At 43.6% G+C, this 20,632-nt stretch overlaps 1 protein-coding gene across 4 annotated transcripts in view; it reads right to left on the bottom strand.

The window, feature by feature from the left end:
* The window catches only part of APLP2 (amyloid beta precursor like protein 2), a 40,303-nt gene that overhangs the window by 3,653 nt on the left and 16,018 nt on the right, over positions 1 to 20,632 (bottom strand). Inside the window, exons 2-16 of one of the 4 annotated variants that reach the window (XM_072426523.1) lie at positions 14,028 to 14,201; positions 12,854 to 12,983; positions 11,790 to 11,902; positions 10,887 to 11,077; positions 10,387 to 10,595; positions 9,655 to 9,822; positions 7,953 to 8,083; positions 7,785 to 7,859; positions 6,537 to 6,695; positions 6,106 to 6,234; positions 4,513 to 4,612; positions 4,254 to 4,427; positions 3,216 to 3,251; positions 1,805 to 1,884; positions 1,212 to 1,286 (exon numbers count right to left, since the gene is read on the bottom strand). In XM_072426523.1, the coding sequence (XP_072282624.1) occupies positions 1,212 to 1,286; positions 1,805 to 1,884; positions 3,216 to 3,251; positions 4,254 to 4,427; positions 4,513 to 4,612; positions 6,106 to 6,234; positions 6,537 to 6,695; positions 7,785 to 7,859; positions 7,953 to 8,083; positions 9,655 to 9,822; positions 10,387 to 10,595; positions 10,887 to 11,077; positions 11,790 to 11,902; positions 12,854 to 12,983; positions 14,028 to 14,201 (1,944 nt within the window). The remainder of the gene's footprint in view (positions 1 to 1,211; positions 1,287 to 1,804; positions 1,885 to 3,215; positions 3,252 to 4,253; positions 4,428 to 4,512; positions 4,613 to 6,105; positions 6,235 to 6,536; positions 6,696 to 7,784; positions 7,860 to 7,952; positions 8,084 to 9,654; positions 9,823 to 10,386; positions 10,596 to 10,886; positions 11,078 to 11,789; positions 11,903 to 12,853; positions 12,984 to 14,027; positions 14,202 to 20,632) is intronic. The other 3 variants (XM_072426524.1, XM_072426525.1, XM_072426526.1) reach the window with 3 other exon arrangements.

Below are 20,632 nucleotides of genomic sequence, written 5' to 3'. Positions count from 1 at the left end.
GCGAACGTAATATTCCTTATAAAAGAATGGAAAAAACATTCAACATGTCAGGCTAGTGTATACTCCGTGTGGTATCTGCAGGACAAGATTTCAGGATTGCCCCACATGAGCAGGTCCAAAATATGAAAAGCTGAAAACCTGACCTGCACCTCTCAGCTAAATTCATCAGAAGCATTCATACATGAGGGGCAAAGAGCGGCATAAAACTGATTTATCACAAAGGAGCTTGTTGGCAATCTGTAAGGGGGACATTCTTCCCACTGGCCAGCAATGTCTGGCTGTCTGCTTGGCTCTCCTTGTGACAATCTGCGATTTTATCAATATAAAGTATAAGGTTAGAAATTGGTTATATCATCTCACGCGAAATGCTGATGAGACCTAATTACAGAATATTTGTAAACTGTCTGCTTGTTCTTTAAGAGGTTTAGGAAATATATTTTTATGATTTTTTGCTATTGTGACCATGAATTAACCTCCTTAGCGTTCTAATTCTGTTCATTTTTTTTGCACGGAAATTTATTTTACATTGTGGGCTATTTTTAGGCATAACTCACTGAAATATGTCCAATATTGAATAAATTATTAAACTTTAATGAACTAAAAAAAAAAAAAATCTTTAAAAAATATTTAAACATGTAATGTAACTGTACAGTAGCATATATAATAAAATTATATATTTAATATAATAAAATTTCTTTGTATTGGACTTAATACAGCTATTTTGTATTGAATCCCATACAAAATATTTCAATTTCCCACCGATCTGCCCGCACCAATGTCACCGGGAAACCCCAGAGATCGTCTCGGATCATAGGAGCAGGACGTGTCCCCAGGAAGTGCGGGGACGACAACGGAGCAAGGTAAGTGGGTTTCTTTTCTTTAGGTTAAAGCTACCTGGACTGTGACTCAGGATTACCGTTATTTGCAGGTAAAATCCACCCCGAGTCCTGGGATTACTGCTAGGGGAGTTAATGAAAGGTACCTTGAAAATCGGAAATACATTTTTTGGAATGGGTTATCTATAACATAGGAGGTGGCCCCAGACAGATTTACCATTCCCTGGTTTATACAATATAACATCATAATTATAAAAATACCACAGATCTACCGAGCTCTTCTCATCACAAAGCTGCACTCTGGTATATGTATGCTGCATCCCAATGAGGTTTTATCTGACAAATAAGAACATTTAGTAGATCATGGTTACATACCGGCTCATCCACCAACCCGCTGACCCTCTCAGCATTGAAGATCATTTCCTTCACGTCCAGAGTTTCATCAATCACCTGCAACAATTAGAGAAGTGAAAGGAAGGTGGATAATGGTGGAGAACACAAAGCAACCTGGAACTGGGGTGATCACAATGATGCGCTATCGGTGCTATTATTCAATGGATGGGTACAAAACACATCACATGACCTCCCCTATACAAGTTATCAGTCGGAGACTCGGGACTCCCATCAGTGGAATCACCAAACATCGCCACACAAGCTCTGATACACTGGGACTGCACGTGGAACCATTACCATCCCTGCACGTCATTTCTTAGATAAAAGACAACTTGGCTTGTGTACCATCAGTCACAAATCTGTTCACCTGTCCAGTACAGCAATCTGATTTGTGGATAAAACATCATACAGGATTGTAAGCTCTTCAGATCAGGGTTCTCTCCTCCTCCTGTGTCACCGTCTGTAACTATCTGTCATTTGTAACCCCTATTTAATGTACAGCGCTGCATAATATGTTGGTGCTATGTAAATCCTGATTAATAATAATATTATTAATAAGAATACAGGAAACTCACCACTTTATCAGCTTTGCTTTTGCTGTTCAGAATTTTCTCTTCGGCTCCAATCAGAGGTTTGTTGTCGGCCATTCCAGATCCTGGGAGAACAGAAAGAAGCTCAGATTTTTGGAATATTTTAAAGTTGGCAGAAAACAATGATTTTACCTGGAGGAGCAGCCATGTGTGAGATGGAGAATCTCATAAGTAATGCAGCAACTTGGCCTATAAATCCCCCAATTCAGATCTGACCAGGCCACTGACATGCAACCTGACCCCCACAAAAGAGAAGAGTTTACACTTTACTGTCCCAGTGCCAGTTCCTGGATCATTTGCTGCCCCATAGATGAAATCTGCTGGCTGGATCTTCAACATGAGTGACGATTCTGAGGACTGGCAGTGGGAAGGGTAATAATGGGCTCTATAATGACATTTTAAACCTAGCAGCATCACTGTGGCATGTCACAGCACACAAGGTTCACCTGTCTATGGAACGTCTATCACTCCCAGAACGATAATCCCAGACGGCCTGTACTGGTTAGCCCTCTGCTCATTTTGCATGAACCCCGTGAAGTTAGTTTACGCTCTGTATGTATTTAATAACAGGACTATGCAATGCAGGCCCTCAGCGGTGTATTGAATAAATGCGGCCATCCAATACTTGCTAAGCCTTCACCCTCCCAGCTATCCAGATGATGTCTTATTAAACACAATAGACATGTTAGCATAAAACAGAGATCTCTCATTGGTGTAAACTCCTAACCCTGGAAGTCAAATAATAAAAACATATAGCTAACACTCATGGAACCGGTAAGGCAGGTATGCATGACTGGACATGAGGTGAACACTGCCTGCGGCCTGGATGCTGCATTACACACTCAGCTCAATCACATGGCTGCAGCTCGAAAATAATTAAACCCCCCCGCCACCCCCCGATCTCCACCACCTCCTAAATTGTACAAAGATGGTTAAAGTTTGGATGATAACTGAGAAAATGGGAGCAGGAGTAACATCCCTTCACCAGGAGGAAGTCAGCAACTCACCAAAAAGATACAAAGAACACCAGAATCATCCGATCACCACAAGCATTGATTACATTGGATCAGTCCTACAGATTGTGATAGTTCAGTGTGTGGTGGAGCTGGGATTCCCGGTCTGCACATTCACTGGGGGTCCTCTGCCTGCTGGATTTTATATTTTACAGAAATCAGCAGGAAGAAAAACACTCCAATATGGGTGAAAATAATCCAATGCCACCGGCTAGAAATCCCTCCACCAAACTCCAACCATAGAACAAATATCACTTTTCTACAGGCTGACCCTTTATTATGTAGAAGATTTGAATTGCTGCCTTCAGAAGACGGTAAAAGGATCATGGAAACCAAAGTGAGCTGACAGATGGAATGGGGGACAGTGCGAGAGAGCAACCAACCTTTTCTGACTGGCAGGTAGGAGTCCTGTGACGCTTCTAGACGAAGGGGTGAGGAAACGGGGAATAAGGAAAAACAAAAAGATAGAAAAGGAGAAAAAAAAAGATTAAAATAAAATAAAATTGTGAAAGCATCAGGATTCACGTGTGAGCGTAGCCCCCGCCCCCTGCGACACGCCGCTGTGCACAAAGCTTTCCAGTGGCTCCGGCAGGAGGGAGGATTCATGCAGCACAACAAGAGTGGGGACAGTGATGGTGGCAGCACAGTGTTGTGAATGTGTGCGAGGGGACACATGGGCTACACAAACTGCAATGTGGTCCAGAGGTCTACAAATGTCTAGCTGTGAATAAAATGGTTTAGGGATACAGAAGCACACAAACACACATATACACCAGACATGTTCTAGGACACAAAATGACAAAAAATAGTTACACAAATGTATTATTCAGAGTTTACAAATCATTGCGTTAACTTCTGACGTTAATAATGTCATAGAGGTCCATTGGCTTCGGCCAGGCTTAGGAACCGTCCATCTTTCAGTTTATTATCTGCACTCCATGTGTTCTGTGTATACCACCACAATAATAACTGACTGGCCATGGGGAATATTTCAAGCTCTGCTGCTCCCAGCAATGTTCCCTGTGCTTGTGACCACAAAGGAAAACATTATAACAAAGCACAACTGTCCTGGGGCCCTATCAGGAGACCTAAACAGCCAATCAGAGCCTTGCACAGGGTGCCATAGCAGAGAGTGTTGGCTAATACTTGGCAACACCGGATGTGGCCATAAACATAGGAAAAAGGAGCCACTAAACCTTTGTATATCTGCTCAGTATGTGTTCATCAGGTAAGTCTTGGTAAAACCCTATAACCCATAATGCTAGGAGACATTTTTATTTAGCATCCTTTAAACGTGTGTGGTATGTACTGTATATAGATTTACTTATTCAAAAGGAGACTACCTATGGAAGCCATGTGAATCTACAGGTCCCCGTTATATGTACAATGATTGATATACAGAATGGTCTACTGTAAAATACCTTCAGATTCAGTGATGGCTGGGTATGTTTTGACCTGGAAAGGCCGGAAAGGTTTCCCTTCCCTCACAGGAGTTTCCTCGCTCTCCTCCGAGCTCACCCGGACATCACCCTGTGACTCCGAGAAAGAGGACGTGAACTGGTCCATGTCTGCTCTCTGCTCCTGAAGCAACTCATCTGTATAGAGAGAAAGGAGGAGGTATGAAGTTCCTCCAGCCTCAGATAATAGAGGACAAGTCACAGCACACACAAAGATATTTACCAATTTCATCCTGGATCTGTTCAGCCACGTACGGCACTTTGTAGAGGAGGGAGAGGCTCTGGTTCATTCTTTCTTCAATCACATGGAGATGGGTCATCACCTGTAACACAAAGGCACCAAGAGGTAAATTGATTATATGGATCAGAGGGTTTCAGAAAAAGCTTTCTGTTTATGGTGAACAGCTGACACGGATTTGGGGAATATAATGTGTTATATAATGGGAATAATGGACAATATTGTGTTGTATAATGGGAATATTGGACAATATTGTGTTATATAATGGGAATAATGGACAATATGGTGTTGTATAATGGGAATAATGGACAATATTGTGTTGTATAATGGGAATAATGGACAATATTGTGTTATATAATGGGAATATAATGTCTACATGTGCCTGTGATATTCTCACCTAATTATCACTTCTGCTATTTATAAGGGAGAATTCCTTCAATGAGTGTAATGAGGCTCTTCACCTGCAATGATTACCAAGGTCAGGGGGTCCCCTCCCTTCTACTACTAACCAATCCGGGAGGGCGCTCATTTCACTGGCTAAGGGCCCAATGACCACCAACCATCAATGTGAGGGAAAGTTACAATTTTCTACCTTTATCATTACTGAAGAACACATTTGTTTAATGCAGCAGTTCTGGTTTATCATTTTCCTTAATTTTCTTCTTTTATTGCAAGTTACTATCAATGCTTTAATGAGCTATACATATAGTAATAAGTAAGCTATAGATATGGTAATTATTTTTAGAGGTTCCTGGAGAAATAAATTTGATATGTTTGATAAAGGTAGAATGCGATGGGTCCTATTTTACAGAATGATGTGACTGCCCAGCGCTATCTTCCATTTTAAAGATTCGTTTTTCCCCATCATTTCTATTTAGTGAAAGGGCACCAAAACGTCAAAATGAACCCCAGAATTGCTGCGCTTTTTGCTCATTTTTGCTAAACTTTCCACCCAAATGTTCTTTGCTCAGATTGGTTATTGCACATTTTGGTCTGTAATATGTGCTTGGTTTCCTTTTGCTCCTCTGATTCAGAATCAGGATAAGATGCTGAATTTTAAGGTGGGCGAGGGAAGATTTTGAATTCCTCAGCTTGGAAAAGTCCCATTCTAGTTGTTTCTGAGATGTCACCCAGTAAAAGAGTGAGGAATATGATGACTGCAATGGAGGAATATCTTAACGTACGACTTAGCAGCCATTTTAAAGTCATGATGAATGGATTTTGCATTAGAGTTATGACAGCTGCACCTCTAGGGGGCGCATGAAACATGCGACACCTGCAGTACTGCGAGCCATTGTACACAATGCTGAAAGGAAAGATAAACAGAGAGCCAATTCTCAGGCAATGTGTACATTTCATTAGAAAACACCTAGACAATGGACAGGCAGCTAGCCCTGCAAGCCAAGGGTATGACCGAGCAATGAGGCCTTCACCTGGGCAACAAGCGCTCATCAACCGTGATACGTGGTTTACATATCAGAGGACGGCTGGGAAAATTCTTTCTGCCCGTTAGTCAGATATTGATCTGCCATCAACACCTATACACCAATATTCACACAGATTGTGCCAATTCCCTACCTGGGACTTCATCTGTGCCGCCTTCTCTGGATCCACGGTGAGAACGTGCTCATAATGGCGGATTGTGTGCAGCTTGTCCTTGTTCTCTGCACGAACGTACTTCTTCAGGGCCTGCAGAATGCGGTGAGGCTGCGAGAGAACCGGACACAGAATAATGAGACAAAAATAATGAACAGAAAAGCACATTCTGTATAAAAAGAGTTAACATTAAAGTGTAATATCTGCGGGGCAGATCTGCAGCCCTGCATTGTATGTTTATGTACTATACAAAGAATATGATTTCTTTATTTAGCAGCCCTATGAAAATGTTTAATTTGTATAGAAATATGTAACCAGAAGAAATATTAGGAAACGAATGACAACAACTATAAAAACATAATTCCCATTTTTCATATCACAATCTCTGGGGAGCCATGCATGGGGGGACTCACACGAGGGGGCTCAGCCTGCAGGGCTGACAGGTAGTTCTCCAGGGCAATTCGGCGTCTGTCGTTCAGCATGGCCTCCACGCGCTCCAGGTGAGTCTCCACAAGCTGCTGTTTCTCGTGTGCTGCCTCCTTCTCCAGAGCCTTCACCGTGGCCTGGTAATGCTAAATAGATGAATGGATTACTGATTAGAACAATTTATATCTTACAGATGTTATCTAAATACCGGGCAATGAAGGACAGGACGCCAGATCATCCGTCTTAGGGTTAAAATTCCCTCTCAGGTGAATGTCATTAGCAGATTCTGCTTTTACTGCCCCGACATTCCTCATTATAGCAGATACTCGTTAACGGTAATGAAATTCTCAATGCAGGTTACACCTCGCTGGTTTTACAGGTGGCAGAAGGACGAGAGGGAAGGAAAGGACATTAATGAAACTCTCAACACTTCAGAATATGAGAGCCGGTGAAAGTTGCTCCTCAACTACAAGAAAGCAGCAAAAAGGTCGGGAAAAGCTCAGCAGAAAGCCAATGAAATGCAGGAATAAAAAACAGCAATTTTCCCTCTGTAATCTCTGTTCGATGCCAAGAAGGTGAACAAAGATGACTTCTAGATAATGCACAACCTGCAGACACTGGCCAATTTCTTGCTCGGCTTGCAATGGGCTGGAATTACATCATCTGTATTGTATACAGCACTGCAGGAAGGACCAAGCAAGCGGTAATTAAACAGAATCCAAAGGTCCAGAGGAAATACAGCACCTGTGCTTCACAAATAACCTGCAGCAGATGCGGTATAATCTTACATAAAACATTGGAATACAGTACATTTGTGGGTTCCTTCCTTGCATTGTATGTAGACCGGCACGGACACCTGCTTGTCTATGTTAGGGACCTCCGAGTTGAAGTGAATTGACTTTATTGGTTTACATTGTTATTTCTTATTTGTATTCCTTTATACCTTTAATACCTAATTGAAAATTATAATTCTAATACAGCAAAGCTGTAGTACCAATAATAAATACCTCTATTCTCTCTGGGCTTTATATACCCTGCAAAATGCATAGGGCAGATAATCTTTCAACTTATCAGATACAGGAAACCTCTTTCATGGGGACTAAAAGCTGCAAATGACATACATACACACATCTAGGCTGTCCTGAATGATATCTGGAAATTGAGTTACCAGGAATCTAAAGCTTTGAAATTATTTACCCACATCCTGGCCACATCTGGAACAGAGAGCCATTTACCTGCATTAGGGTCTGTTTCTCAGTTTTTGGCATGTTCTTGGCCTGTCGCTCGGCTTCCTCCCACTCTTTCTTGGCCTGGAGAGGAAGGAAGAGGAGAATTAGAACACAATTACCCCAATACAAGAATAAAAGCCTCCCCTCTATCTGCTCACCAGGCCCTGGACTCACCCGGTCCATCCTGTTGCGGTGTCGCACCTCCAGCTGTTCTTTAGCTTTCTGGAAGCGAGCATGCTCATTGTCATCGGCTGGGGTCATCAGATAGATATCTACATCATCAGGAGGAGCAGAGGTGGCAGGGACTGGAGAAAAGAAAGAATCATTAGGAATGGTATTTATATCCATTACTAATCCCCAGCCTGGACACTGGATTAGGATACTGAAAGTAGCAAAGCAGCAGAAAATGAGAAAATTGCACAGCTTTCATCTATTTTAGAAACGGTTACCCCTTTTCACAACACTTAGAGAGATCTAAAGTGTGAGTGGCATCACCGATAAAACTGATCTAAGGTTAGACATATGCAATAATTGTCGTTAGAAAATATTGTGAAAAATCCTTTCCAACGACAAAAGACTGCACAATGCATGAAAGAGCGCTGTACATAAAGCACTATTCTGCTCTATTGAGAGGGGAGAGCGGCACCCCACTGTGCTCTCCCTTTCATTTCTATTAGGATCGTTCCTCGTCTGTCGTCCATGGATCTGCCAGGAAGGTTGTTCAGACGACGAGCACTGTACACACACCAGATTCTCGTTCGGGAATCATCTGACGTGTGTACGTAGCCTAGGAAATAATTTGTGCTATCTACACAAACCAAGACAATGGATAACTCAAACACTGCTCTAGTCACACGAAAGTCTTCTTCCTCCATTATTCCACAATGCATTGGTGCAGACTAATGACAGGATATGTAATCATTTCGCTGCCAGTGCTCCCTCCAGGAAAAAGAAGTCAGTTGTACATTGTAGTGTGTAATGCCGATACAAGTGCCCAGGAGAGGACAGATTGGACATTGTGCCCCATCACTTGACATCCTCACTTGAGTGCCCCATCTCTGTAGTACACAATGGCCTCCCTGTCTCCATAACAGTCACAAGTAAAGCCAAGCAGAGAGCCAGGTAAGAAGTCCCCCACCAACTACACTGAAAATGTAATCCAGAGGGCGGACAAACGCCTTCCCAGATTTTATTTTACTAGAAGTAACATGCTCTGTTCATCCTTCCTTCACCATCACCTGCCCTGCTTTGTACAACATTTCTGCCCTAAGTTGCACCTGAAGGTTTCAGTCTTCCCCAATTTCTCACCATTTTACCTAGTTTATGTCTTTTCAAATAGTGCTTCAGTTTGCTTGTGCCAAAAATGCAAAGACAAGAGCTGCTGACTAGTGGCATCAATCCAGATCCTTGCACTGGTGATGTAGAGGGTCCGCATTTCCCATAATAGTGTCACATGACGTGTACATTTTAAGTGATGAAGCATAAAGCAAACAGGGAGGAGAAACAGATGCTGTAACATGGACACTGCGCACATGTTGGGATCCTTAACCCTTTAATTCCACATACGAGAAGCACCAGCGATAGTGTTACAGGTTGCACTAGCAAGTAAACATGTTAACACCTGAAAAGCAATGCAGAAGCTGCCGAGAACGAACCAACATTTAGATTAGGCGCCAACAAGAGGACCCGATCTCTCTCTCCTCAAAACATCAGCCCACAGAGCATTGGTCCTCTTTAATGCAGAAATGAAGCAGTTACATGGATATTAATATGGATGACTTTGGGAATTAAAGGGTTAAAGACAGGCCGGTGTCACCATAATCAACCTGGTGAACTGGCTCCAGGAGACAGGAGGCCGAGGGCCCCCATGACTTACTCATGACTTTGCAAACTGCCATGCAATAGTCCTTCGACTCAAAATTGTTCCTGTTGCCACCGCAGCCGCCATAAATAAACTGGACACACTTTTCCTGTTCAGGATCGAAGTACCAGCGTGGAAACATGGCGCGGCAGGGCCCAGTTGCGGCCTCTTGAGAGCAGACAGCTGTGAGGAGATGGGTTACAAATGGTGGTAAGAGTCAGAGGCGAGGTGCCACGGCAAAACTCCACCCTTTTTACCAATAGGCAGAGCTACTTTTACCAAGACAGATAGTAAGAAACTGGGGAGTAAATGGACCAGTTCCAAACTCCTAATGGTTGTTTTGGGAAATAGCCCCAGTCTGGCGCCATCTTTCCTTACTAGTGTTTGTGAATTAGCACCTACTATATGGAAGACAGTTATGTAATAACAGCAGCAGATATTTCCCTTTAATCCATTCTGTGGGAGCTTCCTCCAATTTTATAAGCCCCATTTTTCTTTAGAACAATGTCACGAGGAAGCAAAGCTCTGCAGGGGGATCTGGCTATATTGAGGCCGCAGGCAATAAGGAGGAATCGCCCGGTGTGTTCTGTCTTTATCGGGCACGGCATCCCCTATACAGGTCATCTTTAAAGCCTTCACTATTCAGAGCTTTATCAGAAAGGTAAATATCACTGAAAACACTACAGGTTTTCCGGACAGCAATTCAAGGAGTTGGTTGGGTTAATTGTCCCCTCATTATCTCCTCACCTTTAACGTCAGTAATGATCTCCTTATCGGACATTGTGCGCTCATTAGTGGCTTCTGAGGGCGTCTCATCGTTATATTCATCCTCATCCTTATAATTGTCATAATAATAATCACGATCTTCTACAGCCTCATCTTCATTCTCCACTTCCTCCTCCTCATCCTCAACAGCAACTGTGAAGTCTTCCACATCAGCTTCAGTTGGGAATTCACTACAAATAAAAGAAACCAAATTGGTATTATTACACAGTATTTATATAGCGCCAACATATTACGCAGCGCTTTACAAAGTTCATAGTCATGTGACTAGCTGTCCCTCAAATGAGCTCACAATCTAATGTTCCCCCTATAGTCATATGTCATTATTTCAGTCTAAGGCCAGATTTTGGGGGGAAGAGATCCCTGTGGGAATGATCAGGTCACTGTGTGTAGCTCTAGGTTACTGTGCTGCCTTTATAGGATCAAGCTGAAGCACACAATATGGTCATGAAAGTAAATATTACCTTTTGTAAGCCTCATAGTCATCCTCATCTTCCTCTTCCTCCTCTTCATCTTCCTCTTCCTCCTTGGACAGAGGCTCTGCCAGTTTCTTGGCCTGGGGACAGCAGACGTATTCTGTGCCATAGAACCGATCAACGGCACATGGAAGCAGCATTCCATAACTATGCAGGACCATGACCTCAGTCATACAAGCCTGTGGGATAATGTGAAATCATTATGTAAATATCAATAGTCCATAAATCAATTTTTTAAATGAAATAACTACCTAAACTCAAATCTTTATAAAAATTACCAACTATATGGCCTACACCAGAAATCCGGCTGACAGGGAGAATCCCAGAATCCCAGCACTGGAAAGCTGGCAGGCTCTGGTGCAATCCTTTACATTCCTGTACATTTTTATTACAAGGGTTTTGGCCAGAAAAAATTTAAAAACCAGAACCAATAAATATACCACTTAATAAAAATATATATATATATGTTATTATAATTTATTTTTTTAACAGGAAGGAGGTGGCCAAGAAGTCTGTCAGCAACAAAGCCAACAAAATACAACTCCAATTCCAGTGCCGGGGAAGAGAAACACTTTACTGAAAGGACTGTTATGGCAGTGGTCCCCAACCTTTCCGACAGCAGGGCCCGGTATATGTACAGCTTACACTACTCCGCCATCTTCAGCAGCTCGGCCTCCTGTCAGCACACTAGCTGATAATACTGGAGCAATGTAAGGAGGGCTGCCGGTGCTTCTGCCTCCTGTCATTTACGGCCCCAAACTCACCAGCCATGGACCAGCACTGATCTGAGGTCCAGGGGTATATTATATTAAATAATATATAGTACAATATATACAACTATTTATTCTATATTAGTGAGAGATCAGATTGATAAGGTCAGTACTCGGTTACCTCTCGTGCAACATTCTGCCAGTACTGGTGACGTTCACACCGATCCATCTGCTCTTTGTGGAAGAATTTGCATTTCTCAGGAACCAGAAGTACATCGCTTACAAAGTCACCCACTGCAAATACAAAGACAAGTCATCAGTAAAGGATATAACAAAGTAAAATCTGTAGGTAAAGATTGCACAGTACAATATAATGAAGGGGAGTCTTAAGACAAAGATTGTCGTCCCACTCGAGAAGCAGAATGGCCCCAGATTTCTGCATTCTAACCCGGTGAGAAATAAAATGTTTCCTAGTTATAAGAATGGTTATGGGGCTGACAAGTGTTGAATATTTTTGATATTACAATAAGAAGAGGGGACAGCGGGGTGACACATGGAGGTAATTTCTCTGAAGATGCAGCTTTCTTGTATTGAGGGAATAAATCTTGGGCCGGTACAGTGTCGACTGTCACATGCATGGAAATTAATTCAGAATTAACGGCTTCCTCCGTTTGCTGCGATGGTCAGAAGACCGTGACCGTTCACACTCAATAAATCATTAATGGACATGACTCTGGCTAACCAACAGCTCTGACCTTGATGCTCCAATCGGTCGTGCGTACAAACCGAATACATAAATTCTCAAGCGACCAGCAATGTGATTTATTTTATAAAGTCTTGAAACTGTGGAGATGACCCAATGCACAGCCCTGCAAGAAGTGGACTGCGATTCATTGGACTGGGGGGCAGTGCCAACCAAAAACCTATCACTCATTTTTGGGGTTTTCTTTTTTTATTATGATGGTGAGATCCAATGTCAGTGTTCAGAAAAAGGGACAAGAGTACCAAAGGACATGACAAAAGATCTCAATCATCCCCCCTGTGAGCTGGAGCTCCCCTTTATAACAGGTTCAATTCACAAAGCTAACAGAATAAATTCCTTATATTCAGAAATCTGAGAAATAAATCAAAACACTGAACATAAAGATCATTATGCCTTTGGTAAAGCTAAGTTAAGGCTGCATGGTCCAGTAGGCGAGAGCCATATTGTGGTTTGGTATGGACAATAAGGATGCAGATACACACCTAGACACTTGAAGGGCACTACGATGTGGCTGTGGCCTTTGCAGTTTTTCTTGCCCTTCTTGCACCAGTTATCAATGCTAACTGGCTGGTTGGCTTCCACGACATTGGTGATCTTGAAATCAGGGTACACCTGCAAAATGATGGAAAAGGAAAGCAGACGATGAGTCAATACAAGTACAAGCACAACCTGCTGCCCTAACTTATACAGAGTTTAACAATCCCTACTACCAACATTCCTGAGGATAATAGGATACAAGCATTGCTATAGGGAACACTGGTGGATCACAGTGATCTACCCGGCTCCTTTTAGCTGGGCGCACCACCCGGCACTTAGTAACTACCTGGCTGTTTTTGGGTGGTTACTGAAAAGTTGACTCACAAAACAAAATTCTGGGGAGAAGACTGGGTCATCTATCACTAGCTGTGCAGAAAGAGCCTTGGATATAGAAACTAAGCAGCACTATAACCAAACAATTCTATTCAATGTGATTTCTGAGACTGAAACTGGAGAAGGCGCTTTGCTCCAACTGCTGCATGTCTGAGGATTGGGACTCATTGTGCTTCTGAAACATAAACCTGCATACAAGCCAACACACTAAAGCTAAACTCCAGGAAGATATACAATACAGAATAAATAAAGCTCTAGGATTATTAATACCTTTAATTAAACTAGTTCCGGTTCCTAAATCTAGGTAAAAGTCTCGTGCAACCCCCTGAACAACTGCACATAGACTCCTCTCCCAGTTTTTGTGCAGTTGTTCCCTCGAGCAAGGCTGACAGTCAATGGGGAGTGCAGCTTGCAAGGAACGTGATGACAGGAGGGCAGAATATATAACACACACATACATATTATATATTGGTGTTATTACTCTCTTTATTTAGGGGGACCAAGGGCCCTGCTGATTCAAACCATTAAAGTATTTAGCAAGCAGGGGGGCTTTGGTGGAGTTTTGGAGGTCTGTGTAGTAATGACCCTATTTATTGTACAGCGCTGTGTAATATGTTGGCGCTATATAAATCCTTTTTTTTTTTTAATAATATTGACGCAGCTCACAGGCTGCAGAGATGTCTTCTTGTGTTCATGGCAATCATTTAACAACACACAATAATCCAGGTATATGGATCGGCTCATCTCTGGTATAAAGGACAATGACGAAGGTTTCGTGGCACTCACCTCTTGGCAGTACTTCAGAATGTCTTCCTCCTTAGTGAAGCAGCTTTTGGTCCCCGAGGGATCCGGCTCCCATTTGCTGGTTTGAACGTTGACGTGCATGTTTAATTTTCCACAGAACATGGCCACTTGGGGCTCCGACACGGCAAATCCTGCTGCGGCATTGGCGGCAAGGGCCTGGAAAGAAGAAAAACAGGAGTTGTTAAGGATATATTTATAAAAAAAAACTGCTATGGAGATCACAGACAGGCAGAGCCACTGACAGCTGCAGACTAACAGTGATTTTTAGGATCATCGATGGATCACAATGTGTCAGCACCCACAGCCGGACCTCACCTGCATACAAAACCCTCACCTGTCTGCAAATGGACCGTAAATCTTAGACAAACCCAAAACACTACCATGCCACATTGTAACCTATGTCTGCTCCTCATAATAAACCCGGAGATTCTGCCATGAAGGTCTCTTTCCAGGCATTTCCGGTTTTGTAACATTCTGTGCGGCTGTTTTGAATATATTTTTGCACAAGCACGGTTCAGGGTCGTCGGCCTGAGAATGGCACCCAGTACTGCATGAAGAACAATTATAAAACCAGACATAACACACCACTGCTGCCCAAACATAGGGGGCGCTATCAGTCCTCTCTGAATCCCCCCCCCTTCCTAGTCCATGTCAGGAACAGGAACAGTTGGCATTGGTGTCTGCAGCCTCGTACAGAGGTCCCACAGATGTCCAATGATTGTTGCTGGAAATTATTTTTTGTGATCAGATGAATGAATGACCTCTGCACACACAGAGCTGTTCTGTTCAATGGAGGGGGCAAGCAAGTGGCACCCCACTGCGTTCCCCTCCATAGAAATGCTCAGTGGTCATCCCGATCAGCCGTTCATCAATCTGCCATGAGATTGGTAACATCTTGGGACCACTGGACACATTAGATCTTCACCTGAGATAAGCAAAAATAATATCTGACATCTTACACAGGACAGCGCAATAAAAGTTCTCTTCCACGCACAACTTTTATGGTGTTATCATTCACTTGGATTTTATTTTTACATCCAAGAGTTCTGTTCCACAATCTCGTATTGCATTTGTGGCTTTGCAGCTGTAAAATGAGGGGTAAGATTGGGATTTGCAGTTTTAATTCTGTCCCTTGTGACCTACATAGACTCGGTGCCAGTGTATGTTGGCAATCAGAGCACATGCTTCATAAGCCGGGTCACATGTGAGGTCCAACACCGTCCACGTAATACTTAATCCGCAACTCACGCGCTTCGAGGGTTCTCTAAACGACCTGGGAGGGATTCTTATCCCAAAACACGGCACTGCGCAAATTGTACGATCTGAGTCCCGGGATCCGAGGGAAGAGTTTGCTTCATTCTCAGGAAGAGGCGGCCATAAAATGATCCCTGAACACAAAGATAGAACTCCATTTTCAGCTAGACATCTCATTGGTCTCAAAGGTCCCGGAATATACATTGTGATTGTATAACGAGAGTTACAATATTGCTATTGTTATTTATTTAAAGGAAAGGTGTAACCCAAAAGTCCCATTATATTATTGCCAGGTCAATGTACATAGAACAAAAGGAGGTAGAGAGCCTTCTTAACTGCTTAGGAGCCATTGCAGACAAAACGTAGCTGCAAGTGGACGTAGAGTATACATAGTAGTGATGTTTGTGGGGTTAAATCATCTGGAGAACGCAGTTGTCTTCTCCGACGCGTTTCCCCGTGTGGCTTTCTCAGGGTAATGTAGAGATTTGGTAGCGTGACTTTAATAGGGTTAGCCTGTCCAGCAAATGTCCCACAATGGAAGGTATTTGGGGTTCTGAGGTTGCAAGGTAGGGGAAGTGAACATAGGAAAGTTCAGATGATTTATCTGGCTCCTGGACGAATGTTTCAAATCTTAAAAATCTCCCTATAACAAAAAATCCTAAAACCTGAAAATGAAGCCAGGTCCATGTGTATTGTTACTTTGTGTATTTCCTGCTGATCCATCATCCTCAGAGGCGCATTCCCTGCAGAAGATTCCTACAATACAGACCGGTCACTCTGCGCACTGTGCTTGTGCAGGGTGATGGGTCTCTTCTCTGCCCCCTCCTTCACCTTCCTGCTGGCAGCCTGTAGGGGGCAGCGGTCCTACTGGTTCCCTTTACCAGCTCGGCGCAGGATACACGCAGCACTGGCTTTTGTGCAATATGAGGGTTTGCCAGAATTCAGTGCACCCAAATGGATTTATATGTTTTTTTAGCAAATAAAAATGAATGCAGAAAGACAAATGCAGACAGCTCCGTGCTCATTCTTACAGAATTATCGGTAGTTTTGTAAAACAGAAGCAGTACAACTACCATGTGACAGCTTCTTCTAGAAACTAGAAAAGAGCACAAAGCCGATCTCAGGTGCATCCCAATGCATGCTGAATAAAGGAGACGGCTGCATGACTGATAGGTTGTGCTGCAATTGTTCCTAAACTAATAATTTCTGCACTGCCAGAGTTGTCTATGTTCTAATAAATACCTAACCTAGTGTGCCAACATTTGGGAGGGTCAAAGCATTGGTGGAACGTTATCCCTGCATTGGTGGTGTTTTAGGAATCCCCTTCCCTCGGTACCTGGTCAGGCAGACAGTGAGACGGGACACTGAAGGAAGAAGCAGATTTCGTCCTCAGCCTGTGTGCGCTCCCTCAGCAAGAAATGCTGCAAAATCTGCCAGCTCCAAACTTTACAGAAAAGATGGCAAATCAGAGACTTTACTGCTGGAATATTCACGGTGCAACATAATCTCTGTGCCTGCACACAAGTATTATATTCCAGTCATTGGGAACCACAGCTAGATATGACTCCATCAACTTTCTAACCACTCCTAGATTGTAAGCTCTTCGGGGCAGGGTCCTCCTCCTGTGTCACTGTCTGTATCCGTATTTAATGTAGAGCGCTCCGTAATATGTTGGCGCTATATAACTCCTGTTTTGGGAACAATCTGGCTCCAGAAACGGTGCAAGCTTGGTTCTCATTACAAAATATCAGGCATCACCCAGCCACCACCAGAAGCTCCCGAGGAAAGCCGTAGGTCTCTGCCGGGCTACAAATAAAACTATGCCGGGTGAAAGCACCGAATAAAGGACAGCGAAGCGATGGAACTGCCGGGATCAGAAGAAATGTAGAGAAATAAAAGCAGAATGACAGCAGCCCATTCATGGCAGAGATAAATCATTTGTGTCCAAGGACGCGGCTCGATCCTCTAATACACCGCGGCCTGTTCATTAAATCGTAATTCACCAAGCTTCATATAAAGCACCGAAATGGCACCGGAAAGACAATTATAGGCCATGACCCAGCTCAATGCACAAACGGTATACAAGCGACCGGGTCAGGTGAATGATGAGCCCAAGTCCTGCCAATAGGTAAACGATTCACCTTGACTGAAAGCTCCAATGCAGCAGGGCTGTCAGATCTGTATGCAAGGGACCCCATGTTTCCATTCCAGCTGGTAGGGGACAGACTTTTCTACTCAGACAGTGGCTGCTTTCTAAAGAAAACCAAACTGCTGACACTTTAACATTCTTTGTTTTATTGCACATTGAATGCATGTTACTGGTTCAGAGTTCAAATGGGCGATAATTCTGCAGCTGCCATTACTGCGATCTCCATGAATGGGACAAAGTATGCAGATTAGGAATGGATGGGATTTTCCCAATTTGCATCCTTGTTTGAGGTTACTTAGAAATGACAGAAGTGAGAGGTCAGGACGGTAGGTGGCCAGCAATGGCTTTTGGTATTCTTGGTACAATTATAATACCAACTTACCTTCATGTATAATTCCACCCAATTAGATATTCAAATGGGCCAAAAAGGCCTCTAAATTGGGATTTGGGCAGAACGTTGAGCTATGTACACATGTCAGATGATTCTCGTCTGATAATTGCCTCAGGGCTGATATTGGATGATAATCTGCCATGTGTACATCGCTCGTTGTCTGTCCTGGCGGATTCACAGACAATGAACGATCGTAATGAAAGTGAACAGGAGAGCACAGCGGGGTGCCGCTTCCTCGAACTCCCCTCTCCATACAGCAGAATGTGTGTACAGCGCTCGTTCATTCATCGTGCAGGTTTTTGTTGTTGGAAACGATCATAAAGGATCCACCGCCAATTATTGCAGGTGTGTACGCAGCCTTAAACACGCTGGGCGCCATCACTTATTCCTGGACCTTCCCCAATCCCGGCCAAATCCCAGCTAACAAGAATGTCTCCGGATAAAAGGTTACATAAAACATTTCCCACTTCTCTGGACATTCAGGCTTCTCATGTCTGCTGGAATTCTCTGCGCAATTTAACGTTCGGGAAGCCTCGGAATATCATGAATGATTATTGAAACCATTTTCTCTGTATAATTTTCAGACATCTGAAGGGCCGTCACCATGTAAAGCAGCGATGAAAATTCATTACCACCTGCAGCAGTCTGATGAAGTGGGAAGGTTTTATAATGGAAGTCGCAATGTTCTGTGACAATGCAAGGCTGCCACTGATAACGCAGGAAACCGCGACCTCTGAAGCTGTCATATCAGACCAAGGCGGAGGATTCGGGGTTCTCCATATGACAATTACTCCCCAAATATCTCCAGCAGGCACCAGGAAAGGTGAACCAGGACCATGGGTATTTAGGCCTCTGTGGGGATCATATGGCAGTGCTCAACCAAGAAATATTGTAAACCGGGTGGGAAGAAACTACAAGTGGGTGGCAGCCCCGGTATTGTGACCCAACTAATCAGTAACCACCTAAAAACAGCCGGGCGGTTACTGAAAAGTAGCGGGCGATGCGCCCAGCTAAAAGGGGCCGGGGAGATCACTGCAAGGTAAGAAAATGTACAAAAATATTTCAAATGCTGGAAAACACAAAGCGTTGCAGAGTCACCACCAAACGCTTTTATGTGAGAGCAGTGCCAAATATCACCAGGAATGCCGATACCAACCTACACATCCAATGGGCAACATGGCCAGAAAAATATCTGCTATATTATGTCAGTGAATGTTTATAGATTGTGTATGTACTAAAAACAAGTGCTGTGCTTCCTCCTGTAGTTATAACATCACATGCCTGTGTCCTAAAATTACAGAAGAACCACAAGACCCAGCAGGACACAAATAATCCAACTCACTTCACCTATTGGATACCAGCAATGGCAGATCTACAACCAAGCAAAGTTCAGTAGCAGCCAATGGAAAGGTAGCAGGTAAGCTGTGATCTCCCCGGCACCTTTTAGCTGGGCGCACCACCCAGCACTTTCTACTAACCACCCGGCTGTTTTTTGGTGAAAAGTTGGGTCACATAAAAGGGCCACCACCGGCCTTCTGCTTCCTCCCACTGAGCCTAAAAATATTTATTGGGGAGAATACGGAGGTAACTACTGTTAGAGATAAATGCAGATCACGCCATAGTCTTATAGCCGCACCACAATATCCAGCGCAGGAACTATTGCACAAAATACAACCAATTATCACAAGTTACCTAATCAGCCAATCACAGCTCCCTTTGCGTCCTTCCATCAAGCGTGTGCAGCAATACAACAGTTAAAAGTAGAATAAGATAAAATCCAGCTGAAAATTACAATTTCATGTTCTTCAGAATCCCTGTAATTATCAGAGCTTAGAGAGAGATTATGCCGATTTCTTTTTTGCCCGTAACACACAAAATGTATGAAATTAAAACAAAACCCAGCAAAATGTTCCCGACATGTCAGAAAACTACTAAAGGTCCCGGGTGAGTATAGCGGACATGTAGGACTTCCCCTCCGGGGCCGTTGGGATCACCTGGTGGCAGGTTGTTACCACCTGCAGAAATGTCATCAGATATTTCAGTTTATGAATTGCTGAGAAGTAATAAAGAGTTGCCAGGTGTAGGACACGCAGGGGGAGGGGCGCCGCAGCTTGGCGCAGCCTCTAATTGATTTGCTAAGGTTGGCATAAAACGCCACACAGATCCATTTCATGGCCTGCCGGAAAATTTCATTAGGTAAATGAGCATCTGAATTTCCTCCGCCAGGATTCTGCTGCTAAAATAAAAATTCCCCTGTGGGGTGAGGAGAGCGAATCCAATCCTGCGTCATTCTGAAATACAATACGGAGCTACAAATTACAGCAAGTCCCTCCTATACCTGGAAACAATGAGAGGGAACAAAAGCGTCACCGACGCATGGGCAAAGCATACGCGCTGCCATTTATCTGCTCTCTGGGTGGGTGACGGCAAGGAGATACTCGGCAGGGTTTTAGCATTTGTAATGATCCCGGCTTTGCCCAGTTACCCCAGGGTTCTCCCCGACACCTTTTAGCCGGGCGCACCACCCAGCATTCTAGTTGCGATTTAGACTTCATGATACAACTAAATCCAATGATACCCATCCCTTGCAGAACCATTATAGATCCAGAATTCCAAGACCACCATCTCCAAATTCAGGTTCTACCATTGTGACACCAAGTGGGGATTCCAACCTGCCCCCATTCGTGACCTCCATCTTAACCTGCCCCCATTCGTGACCTCCATCCAAACCTGCCCCCATTCGTGACCTCCATCCAAACCTGCCCCCATTCGTGACCTCCATCCAAACCTGCC

Source organism: Pyxicephalus adspersus, chromosome 11 (genome assembly GCF_032062135.1).
Source record: "Pyxicephalus adspersus chromosome 11, UCB_Pads_2.0, whole genome shotgun sequence".
NCBI lineage: Eukaryota > Metazoa > Chordata > Amphibia > Anura > Pyxicephalidae > Pyxicephalus > Pyxicephalus adspersus.
Note: the sequence above shows the minus strand (reverse complement) of the source record. Positions and strands in the feature narration are given on the sequence as shown.